Source organism: Chiloscyllium punctatum, chromosome 45, assembly GCF_047496795.1.
Source record: "Chiloscyllium punctatum isolate Juve2018m chromosome 45, sChiPun1.3, whole genome shotgun sequence".
Lineage (NCBI taxonomy): Eukaryota > Metazoa > Chordata > Chondrichthyes > Orectolobiformes > Hemiscylliidae > Chiloscyllium > Chiloscyllium punctatum.
The window spans coordinates 35778361-35790403 of NC_092783.1; the positions used below are offsets into that span (position 1 = coordinate 35778361).

At 36.2% G+C, this 12043-nt stretch overlaps 1 protein-coding gene across 1 annotated transcript; it reads right to left on the bottom strand.

Moving 5' to 3' along the window:
* On the bottom strand, positions 1-6563 carry LOC140467097 (promotilin-like). Its single transcript, XM_072563162.1, has 5 exons — positions 6508-6563; positions 5507-5630; positions 5157-5267; positions 1515-1623; positions 1-124 (listed from the first exon to the last, which is right to left on the bottom strand). Exons 2-5 carry the CDS (start codon positions 5621-5623, stop codon positions 117-119), a joined length of 345 nt encoding a protein of 114 aa, XP_072419263.1. The 5' UTR covers positions 5624-5630; positions 6508-6563; the 3' UTR covers positions 1-116.
* Between the last annotated feature and the right edge of the window lie 5480 nt (positions 6564-12043).

The following is a 12043-nucleotide window of genomic DNA, read 5'->3' on the forward strand; positions in this document are numbered from 1 at the left end:
TATGTTATCACTTTATTAATTATTAAATGTTCCTATACATATAAGTTTCCTACAACTGTTCTCTGTCACTTGTGAACTATACATCGATATTTAAAAATCAGCCTGATTTGCTGAAGTCATGGACCTGTTTTGAAAAAAGGAAAAGAAACAAAATTATTGTCAGTGTCTTCATATCTTTGAATATCATGTAATTCTCACACAATATCGAAGTGTAAAAATAATGTAGATTTCAAGATAGCTTTTACATTGAAAAAATGCCATCAAGAACTATATAACCATTCAAATCTTGTACAGTATTTAAAGACCATAAGACATAGGAGCAGAAATTAGGCCATTCAGCCATCGAGTCTGCTGCACCATTCAATCATGGTTGATGTATTTCTCAACCCCATTCTCCTACTTTCTCCCCGTAACGCTCAATATTCAAGAGTATATCTATCTCAGTCTTAAGTATATTGAATGACCTGCCCTCCACAGCCTTCTATGGCAATGAATTCCATGGATTTACCACTCTCTGGATGAAGAAGTTTCTCCTTATCTCTGTTCTAAAAGGTCTTTCCTTTATTCTAAAGCTATGCCCTCAGGTCCTAATCTCTCCTACCAATGGAAACAACATCTGCTCGCTCCGGGCTATTCAGTATTCTGTATGTTTCAATTAGATCCTCCTCATCCTTCTAAGCTCCATTGAGTATAAACCTAAAGTCCTCAAACATTCCTCATACGTTAAGCTTTTCATTCCTGGTCGCATTCTCATGAACCTCCTTTAATCACACTCCAGGGTCTGTACATCCTTCCTGAGATATGGAGCCCAAAACTGGGCACAATATTCCAAATGTGATCTGCCCAGAAAAGGTTCAACCAAGCTCAAATTTATATCTAAATCTGATTAGCAATAACTTAATTTTTAATTAAATTTTCTGAGGGATATGAGCATCATAGACAGGCCTACCATTTGTTGCTTATCACAATTCCTCTTTAATAGAGTGGCTTACTATATTAATTAGTTTAGCGTCAACTGCATTGCTGTGGTTCTGGAATGACACATAGGCCATACTCTGCATGGATGGAAGATGTCCTACCCTAAAATGAATTACATGGTTTTCAGACTAACTTTGAATTACAGATTTTACTAATTGAATTTAAATTTCGCCATTAAAACCAGTATACCTAGAGTATTATAAAACAAAGAACAGTGGATGCTGAAAATATGAAACAAAAAGAAAAATTGCAGGAGCAATTTTTTTTTTGTTTTCCAAAGTATTAACCTGCCCTCTGGGTAACTAGTCCAGTGACATTTTAACTATGCCATTCCCTACTCAGTAGCTGTTTAAACTTAAATAAAACATATTTATTAAACTAATGAGTGATTAAACATAATTATACGGAGATATATTTCATTCTTGATTAATTATCAGCATATGTTACAGTTTGATAATTACAAGATTTTAAGTTTTATAGCTTTTCTCTATATCCTTTGAAGTTAAATTTCAAAGACTGAATAAAATCTGTCTTACCATTTTTGTTTTCTGACAAAATGTTTTGCAGGAGCTCACCCAGATGTTCTCCATATTTCTGAAACTGTTTGCTACTCAACTTGATTCCAATTTCAAAAGGAACACAGAGCTGTAAAAAAAAAGTTTCCAATCAACCTGTTCAGGGATGTTATTACACACGTCTGGAGCACTGGGACTTGAACATAGGCCTTCTGGCTCAAAGGTAGGGATACTACCACTGCCTCACAAATGCCCATATAAAACAAAGCTGGACAAAAATTTATAAAGTAGGTCTTACAAAATAGGATACAAATGTTTCCTGTGAATAAAAGTGGTCTAATGCTTTCAATGTAAAAATAATGTCAAAAACTTCATAATGTATAAACAGACAAAATTGGACAAAGTCAAAGGAGAAGTCAGAAGTAGTGATCAAAAATTTGGTCAAAGATATGTGTTGAAATGAAATGGAAAGGTGCAGGGAATTAGCAGGTAATGCTGGAGTGTGAAAACTAGATGACTAAGTATAGAGCTATCAATGGGAGGTAAAGAGATAGATTACGTAAGAGATTAGATTCAGAAGAGGCTGGAGAGGTAGTAATAGTGAACAAAGAAATGGCAGAGGAACTGAATAGCTACTTTGCCTCAGTCTTCAAATTGGAAGACATCAGCAACATTCCAGAACTTCAACAGAGTTAGGGCAGAGTTGAGTGTAGTGGCCATCACTAAAAAATGAATTGGAGAAGCTAACAGGTCTGATGGTTGATAAATCATCTCAACCAGATGAACTATACCCTGAATTCTGAAGGAGATAGCTGAGGAGATTGTGGATGCATTGATCATGACTTTTCTCGACTCAGGTAGTCTCACAAAGGACTGGAAAATGGCTGATGTAACAACTCTGTTTAAGAGATGAAGGAGGCAGATCACAGGGAATTATAAACTAGTTAGCCTGAATTTGATTGTTCATAAGATTTTAGAGTCCATTATTAAGGATGAGATTGCAGAGTATTTGAAAGTACATGGTAAAATAGGCTGAGTCAGCATGATTTCATGAACTGGAGGTCATGCCTGACAAATCTTTGTGAGAATTCTTTGAGAAGTAGCAAGCAAGTTAGACAAAGGACAGCCAAAGGAACTGACCTATCTGGATTTCCAGAAGGCCTTTGACAAAGTGCGCATGGGATGCTGCTGAATAACTTAGAGCTCATGGATTTAGGGGCAAGATACTGACTGGCATAGTTACAGGATTGGCTGACTGGCAGAAGGCAGAGAGTTGGTCTTTTTCAGGATTGCAGCTGGTGAATAGTGATAAATGAAAGCAGAGTGGTAGACATTATCTACATTGACATTGGCAAAGCCTTCACTAAGGTTCCACATGGTAGACTGATTATAAGGTTAGATGACAGGGGATCCAGGGAGAGCTAGCCAACTGGATTCAAAATTGCCTTGACCGTAGCAGTCAGAGGGTGTAAGTGGAGGGTTGATATTAAAACTGGAGGCTTTTGACCAGTGATGTGCCGCAAGGATTGGTGCTGGGTCCACTATTGTTCATCACTTATATAAATGATTTGGATGAGAATATGTGAGGCATGTTTAGTAAGTTTTGGTGATATAGTGTTGATATAGTGGACAGTGAGGAAGGTTATCTAAGAATAAAACAGGATCTCGATTAATTGGGCCAGTGGGCCAAGGAGTGGCAGATGAAGTTTAATTTAGATAAATATGAGGTGTTGCATTTTGGTAAGACAACTGAGAGCTGGATTTACACAGTTAATAGTAGGGCCCTGGGGAAAGTAAAAGTTCCTAAGAAGTGACGTCACAGGTAGACAGGGTGGTAAAAAGGGTGTTTGGTATATTTGTCTTCGTCGGTCAGAGCACATTGACTGCAGGAGTTGGGACATTATTCTATGGCTCTACAAGACAATGGAAAGGCCGCATTTGGAGTACTGTATATGATTTTGATTGCCCTGCTACAGGAAGGATGTTATTATACTGGAATGGGTACGCAAACAATTTGCTAGAATGTTACTGAGACTGGAGGGTTTGAGTTATGAAGCTACTTGGATGCTGCCTGAACTGCTGTGCTCTTCCAGCACCACTAATCCAGGGTTTGAGTTATAAAGAGAGTCTAGATAGGCTGGGACATTTTTTCTCTGGAGCAGAGGAGGCTGAGGGGTGACCTTATGGAGGTTTATAAAATTATGAGAGGTATGGATAAGGTGAAGAGCCAAGATCTTTTCCGCAGAGTAAGGGGAGTCCAAAAGTGAAGGGCATGGATTTAACATGAGAGGGAAAAGATTGAAAAAGACCTGAGGAGCAATGTTTTTACATGGAGGGCAATGCATATATGGAACGAGCTGCCAGATGAAATGATATAGGCGAATACAAGCACAACATTTAAAAGATAGTCGGGCAGGTACATGGATAGGAAAGGGTTAGAGGGATATGGGCCAAACACAGACAAATGAGACTAATTCAGTTTAGGAAACCTAATTGACATGGATGAGTTGAGCCAAAAGGTCTGTTTCCATGCTGTATGACTTTGATTCTATGGATTCCGCAGGGGTCAGTATTGGGACCAGACCTATAGTACATTAATGGTCTGGAAAAAGGAACTGAATGCATTGTTGCTAAGTTCTCAGATGACACAAAGGTAGGTGGAGGGACAGATAGTGTTGAGGCAGTGTGAAGGCTGCAGAAGGACTTGGACAGGCTGGAAGAGTGGGGAAAGAAGTGCCAGATGGCATATAATGTGGAAAAATATGAGCTAATATATTTTGATAGGAAAGTTGAGACATAGAATATTTTCTACTTGGGGAAAGGCTTCATACATGTGAAGCACAAAGGGACTTAGAAGTCCTTGTTCAGGATTCTTTTAAAGTTAACATGGAGGTTCCTTTGAGAGTTAGGAAAGCAAATGCAATGTTAGCATACATTTCAATACAGATCAAATACAAGAGTAGAGTTGTACTGCTGAGGCTGTATAATGCTGTGGTCAGACCACATTTGGAATGTTTTGAGCAGTTTTGGGCCCTGTATCTAAGGAAAGATGTGCAGCATTGGAGGGGGTCCAGAGGAGGTTTGCAAAAATGATCCCACTGATTAAGGGCTTGCTACATGAGGAGCAGTTGAGGACTCTGGATCTGTGCTCAATGCAGCTTAGAAGGATTAGGGAGATCTGATTGAAAATTAGAGAATACTGAGAGGCCTGAATACTGTGGATGCAGAGAAATGCTTCCACTAACAGGAAAGAAGAGGATCCGAGGGCACAACCTCAGAGTGAATTACCCTTTAGAACTGAGATGGGGAGGAATTTCTTCAGCGAGGATAGTTAACTGTGGAATTTATTGCTGCAGAAGGCTGTGTAGGCCAAGCCATTGCATGTATGTAAGGCAGAGATAGGTATGTTCTTGATTAGCAAGAAGGTCAATGGTTATGGGAAGAAAGCAGGGGAATGAGGTTGAGAAACATCAGCCACAATCAAATGGTGGAGCAGATTTGATCGGCTGAATGTTTGCTCCACCATTTTGCCACGATATCATATGGCCTAAAGCAAGCTGAAATTTTCACATTTACTTTCTATAGGTTCTTATCAGTACAAACATCAGATTGAAGAACTAGTTTGTACAAAAAACGATCCAACTTTATTTTCCATTTATCTACCTTTATTACTTTCATTTCTTCCATACTGGACACTTCTGGTAAGTTATTTTCTTCAGATCTCTTTTGGAGGTTCATTGGCACACCTTTTCCCACTCTGGTTTTGTAATTTTCCTTTGAAACAAAAATATAATGTTAAATGACATTTCACAAGCAGATAATTAATCCTAACAAAATCAGATTTGAATTTCCTGGGGCAAGACTGCACCATATATGGACATTTTATCTGTATTATAATGCAATCCTTCTTTGTTCACAAATTACATATTACAAACTTGCAAGTAAAAATGGCATAATCTGCTTAAAACACAAACAATCAAGTATTAAAACTGTGTCATAAGTGTTTTACGTACAATCATTTTTTGGTAATCTCTTGGGCTCAAAAAAGTCAGGAACCCCTCAGTCTGTTCTGCCAGCATTGCAACAATGCAAACCACCATAAGATTTATCATTACTCTCTTAGAAATCATCTTTGACCTGAAAGCAGAAACATTTTTTTTAAAGAATAATAAATGAAAAATACAACACAACAGTAATTAATTAATCACATATCGATTCATTTATTCATACAGACTTACGAACAGTATATCAACTATATTTGGCTGGAGACATGATACTTATTTCAAACTACTAATGATACCACATTGTAAATCAATTTTGCTTTTATCTAAATTTTAAATAATTTTGAAGTGACTAGTTAAAAATGTTAAACTCCGGATTTGTCAAAAAAAAATCACTGTTAAGGAATACAATTCATGTGTACTAAAGATTTCGATAAACATTAATTAAAAATTCAATATCCTTTGTTAACGTCAGATTTTAGTTCAAATATCAACATATTTTTCTTTCAAATAAAGGAATTAATTTATTCTGACTTGGGAAAAAGACATCAAACTTCATTCTTCCAGTGAATTTGGTTCCCAATTCTGCCCTTAAACATTAACTTCTGCACTTAGGTTTCAAGATTTACTTTTCTCTGTATTTACAGTCCTTTCTTCACCTTCCAGTATATGAATGACCAATCAATGTTTCTATTTTTATAAAAGAATGGCTGATCTTGGATCGCCAAAGAAAAATTACACATTCCCAATCCCACTTTCAAGACACTTAAAATGATCAGAAGTGAATGTCTGCTTAAGTCTGTCACATATGCAGAACTATCTTCATGACAATATAAATGATAATAGCAAAAAGCAACACTTTCAGAGTAGGTCATTAATGTATAGGTGCACTGTTTAAAAGTAGTGAATAAAAGAGACACACGTGTGTCAATAAGCTGACAGTAACCACAAAAATGCATTCATTAATACACATAAACATTTGTAAATCCTTATTAAAAAAAACTGTGCTGTACCTCAGTGCAGTTGTACCGTCGTGAATCTTCTTTGTTGAGTTCTGTATTTTGCAGTTTTCTTTCTAAGATAAATGCTTGCTTGCAGATCCTTTATATAGTTGAGAGGTAACTAATTTATTGAATGAATCTTCCTCGTACCATAGCAATATAAGACATTACCTTCTGAAACAAAAAGATTCCCATCAAAATATTTTGTTTTCATAGAAACAGATACATTTCCCATTCTTTACAATTCCTTTGAAGAGCACATATCCATAAAATGCAATAACTATTAACATATTTGTAGTAGTGATGACAGTTAAAGTATGTTGATTGATAGTTTATCCAGCTGTCCAGATTTGTGCAGTATTATTTTTATGGATTGTACTTTTTTGATAATAGTAATAAAGTCACTCACCAATTCTCAGGGTTGATTTCTACTTCAGACCAGTTTATGAATTACTTTTAGCATAGGTTTAAATCAATTTTCTATGTAAAAATTAAACCACAAAATATTTTGTAAACATTATTGGTAAAAAGATTCGTTAAAAATGGTTTAACTTTTTAAAAATATCAAAGTCAATTCCATGTTCTGAAACACATTTAACAATAATTTATTCACATTTCTTTTTAAAAATCGGGCTGATCTTGCGTCAGCAAAGCATGTTGCTGTGTTTTTCTGATCTTCTCTAGATGCAGAACGTAATGCAGAAATTTTACTTTAAGATAATTAAGAATTCTCATTACGCCTCCTGGACTGTAACAATTCTATCACTTCTAATTGTGGTTTTGTAGCAGCATAAGTCCAATATCAAATTTGAATATTCAGCCAACTGACATGAAACTCCTTCAGAGAGACCTTCTGACACGACAAGCATATGAGTTAGGCAAAGAAGTAGATCATTCAATGACTGCAGTAATACTGCAGTGCATTGTTTTTAAGTGTGTTTTCATGGGATGTGAGCTTCATTGACAAAGTCATAATTTGTTGCCCATTCTTTGTTGCCGATGAGAAGATAGTGTGAGTTGCTTTCTTGAACCACTGCAGTACATCTGATGGATGTACATTCTTACAATGCAATTCGGAAGGGTATTTCAGAATTTTAATCAAGAACAGTGAACAAATGACAACACAGTTCCAAAGTCAGATAGATTTGTGGTCTGACAGGGAACTTGCAGATGGTTCCAGGCATCTGCTGTCTTTAGCTTGCTAGGTAATGGAATTCAGGCATTCTAAAAGTTGAAGATGCCTTGATGAGTGCAATGTGACATTTTATTTCAAAACTGCCCAATACAATGCATCTAGGAATATTCAAGGATCTGAGTTAAAATAACATTTGAGAAAGTAATGCATGTAGCTTCTCCTGTTTGCAAATTGTGACTTATAAACACAAACCTGTAAGAGAAGAGGCTGTTTAATGAACTGAACACAACAGAATGGGGAATTGTTGAATAGATTTAAATTGAACTGTATGGAAGCTCCCAGGAAAGAGTTTAAAGTAACCAGCTCCTGTAGTCTCAAAATAATACAAGAAGGAAATTCTGAATACAAAGAATTTGCGTAAGAAGTTACAACGTAGATCATAGTTTCTTTTGCTTTCCAGTCAAAATGTTGTTTGTAAAAATAACTATTGATTGTCATAAATTCAAAGTGATGATACAATTTGAAATCTACAAATTAGACAAAAAGTTAGATTCTGAGCCAAGAAATAGAAATGACATCTGTTTGGCTGGAACATGTACTTTAAACTGATACAGTAAATTTATCAGAAAAAACAATTGTATTTAAGTCTTAAGCAGGCCCATGTTTATGATTTGACTATACTTTTCCAGTAAAGTTTTATTTTTAAAGTTTTCAGGCAATCCACAAGCCACCTTTAAAATTTGCTTTGATGTCTTCTTTTATATTATGAAAGAATGAACTCTTAGAGTCATCGACCCTTTGGTCCAACCTGTCCATGCTGACCAGATATCCCAACCTAATCTAGTCCCACCTGCCAGCACCCGAACAGTAAAACCTAGCTATCCAAAAAACAGAGAGGCTCTAAGTGATTTTTAAACACTTATATTATGTCAAAAGTATGAATACATTGATATAAAATCCTGGAATTTCCTCTGAATGGCATTGTGGTCTACCTGCAGCACATGGACTGCAGCAGTTCAAGAAGCCACATCGCCACCATTAACTCAGGGGTATCTAGGAAAGTGCAATAAATGCTGGTTGAGCCAGCAATGTCCCATGAGTGAATTTTAAAATGATGTGAGGGACTGGAAAAAAACAACCTTATATTGCTGAAGTCATTGATACCAAAGCTGATCAAAAACTGTCAGTCTCCTTGACAATGCTATACATAGAACATAGAACATAGAACATAGAACAATACAGCACAGAACAGGCCCTTCGGCCCACGATGTTGTGCCGAACTTCTAACCTAGATTAAGCACCCATCCATGTACCTATCCAAATGCCGCTTAAAGGTTGCCAATGATTCTGACTCTACCACTCCCACGGGCAGCGCATTCCATGCCCCCACCACTCTCTGGGTAAAGAACCCACCCCTGACATCTCCCCTATACCTTCCACCCTTCACCTTAAATTTATGTCCCCTTGTAACACTCTGTTGTACCCGGGGAAAAAGTTTCTGACTGTCTACTCTATCTATTCCTCTGATCATCTTATAAACCTCTATCAAGTCACCCCTCATCCTTCGCCGTTCCAACGAGAAAAGGCCGAGAACTCTCAACCTATCCTCGTACGACCTACTCTCCATTCCAGGCAACATCCTGGTAATCCTGGTATACACTTACATGGAAATCAAAGTAACATTTGGAGAGTGCAGACATTTCCATCATAACTTCAAAACATTTAAATTTGATGAGGGAAAAGGCAGCTCAGTGAATATCTGTAACTAAACACATTCAGGAAGGATATTACTTAAGCCAGAGAGGTTACAGAAGAGATTTACCAGGATGTTGCCGGGTATGGAACTTTTGAGTTATAAAGAAAGGCTAAAAATCTCACAACACTAGGTTATAGTCCAACAGGTTTAATTGGAAGCACACTAGCTTTCGGAGTGCTGCTCCTTCATCAGGTGGTTGTGGAGGCCACAATTGTAAGGCACAGAATTTAAAACAAAAATTTACAATGTGATGTAACTGAAATTATACATTGAAACATACCTTGATTGTCAACAGGGGGGTTTCAAGACTCAGGTGCACATTTTTAAAGTGAGAGGAGAGAGACTTAAAAAAGATATATGGGGCAATTTTTTTATACTGAGGGTGGTTCATGTGTGGAATGAATGTCCTAAGGAAATGGTGGATGTGAATACAATTACAACATGTAAAAGACATTTCGATAAGTATATGAATAAGAAAACTTTGGAGGGATATGGGCCAGGAGCAAGCAAGTGGGGATTAGTTTGAGATTATGTTTAGCATGGACTGGTTGGAGTGAAGTGTCTGTTTCCATGCTGTAAAACTCTATGATTCTATGGCATCTAGTTCTTTTTGAGACAACAATTTAGATTCTGAGCCAAGTAATAGAAATGATAACTGTTTGGCTAGAACAAGTACTTTAAACTGATTAACTTGCTGTATCAGAAAATAAGTTATACAGAAAAGAAGTTAAAACTTCTTTTATATTTGAGTCTTAAGCAGGCACATGTTTATGATTTGGCTTACTTTCCCAGTAAAGTTTTGTTTTTAAAGTTTTCAGGCGAACCACAAACCACTTTTAAAACTTGCTTTGAAATATTCTTTAATATTATTAAAGAATGAACACTTTCAGCTTTTAACAGTAAAAATTAACGATCCAAAAGAACAGAGGTTCACTTGTGCAAGCTCCTTCCTGACTGACTGCACAGGAGCCTGGGAAGATAGGCTGTTCACAGTCTAACTTTGGTCTTCCACATTGGTAATAGCTTGCAATTAAAAACAAAGTACTGTGAATGCTGAAAAGCTGAAACAAACACGAGAGTGTTGGAGAAAATCAGTAGGTCTGGCAGCACCTCTGGTGAGAGAAACAGAGTTAACGTTTCAAGGTCAATATGACTATTCTTCAGAACTGATCTTAATCAGGTGGATATAGAGACATTTGGTTCGAAAAGAGAAAATCAGCCAGGAGCAATACTGTGATAGCTGTTCAGTGATGCCAGCTGGAAATTTACTTGTCTGCTGAGGATTAATCTTTTCTGTGATATGCAACACAATCAAATAGTCTGGTGACTCTTGAGGCTTGCAAGTGAAGAATGGGCATTTGGTCAAAAAAATTTAGGCTTACTAGGAATCGTTGAAAAGTATGTCATTGAGGAGCTAATTCCTTCATAAGAGAAGGAAAGGGTGAAATTGATTGAAAAGAAAACTGTGTACGTTGTTTTAAATTGTCTGCTATATGATATATAAATAGGGCAATTTAATGAACATTGATACAAAGCAACCAGAATAAATAGCAACATACTTTGAGGCAACATTAAGGAATCAATTAAACTAACTTTGCTTATTTTTATGAAACTGATATGAGGTAATAGGTGGTTATATAGATATATGAATTTTAATTGATAAGTATTTAAATGGTTTCAAATTTTCATTAATCAAACTATTTTTCAGTGTGTAATATTTGAGAGCATATTATGTGCCAAAGTTAAGTGTATTTTTGAATAGTCTTTTCTATGATTTTTGAAGTTCTGTCCACACATATATACAAAGATATTATACTATTTTTGCAAAGTCTGTTGTAGTTATTTTTCATATTGCAGTACATTCCTGTAACATATATTGAATTCCACAGAGCTGCTGTAAAATATATCCACTTCTATGGAAACCATGCCATTTAATTTTATTACGTCAATAACACATTATACTGAAGGAAATGGTGACATTACCAAATAGTTTAATGCCTTTGCAAAATTACACAAAATAATATCTCACAAATAACTGTAATAAATACTGAAAACACTTAGCAAGAATTTCACTACCACAGCTTTTACTGGTGTTATTTAAACAAATACAGGAGGATACCATGCTGTTGGTATTGACTGATAAGAGTATGACCTTTCCAACTAAGTGTGTCATGCATGATTAGTCATATAATGTAAAGATATGGCCCTGTGCATAAACAAGGTTTAAAATGATTGTTCAGATCTTACAATAACCAAGCTTATTTAAGAGGTTTTGGCAGAAACAAAGTAAGAAAATAGTGATTTCATTATTTTCACTATTGTTAGACTGCAAAGTTTATTGGATGCTACTTAATTATTACAGTAAGTGGCAGCGTGAAGAGACATTAAACTTATTTAATAATTTAATAATTTCATTAATTACATAATTAACAATTAATTAAGACACAATTAAGATCTAAGGCAGACAATATGCTCCGATCGTAGAATGTAAGATTTCCTGCTAGACACATCTGCAGAAAGTGACTGCAGCGTGAGCAGCATTGATTCCGAGTTCCTTAGCTAGAGGTTGAACTACAGATTCTGCAACAGATCGAGCAGAGGGAATGATAACAGGCCATTTTGTTCTGGGAGGCAATCGCACCACTCAGAGTTGGAAC

Coding starts and splice junctions, on each gene's coding strand:
- LOC140467097 (XM_072563162.1), bottom strand. CDS start 5,623: ATGATTTCTAAGAGAGTAATGATAAATCTTATGGTGGTTTGCATTGTT. Junction 5,268..5,506: donor GAGATTACCAAAAAATGATT/GTACGTAAAACA, acceptor TTTGTTTCAAAG/GAAAATTACAAAACCAGAGT. Junction 1,624..5,156: donor AAGAAATGAAAGTAATAAAG/GTAGATAAATGG, acceptor TTTTTTTTACAG/CTCTGTGTTCCTTTTGAAAT.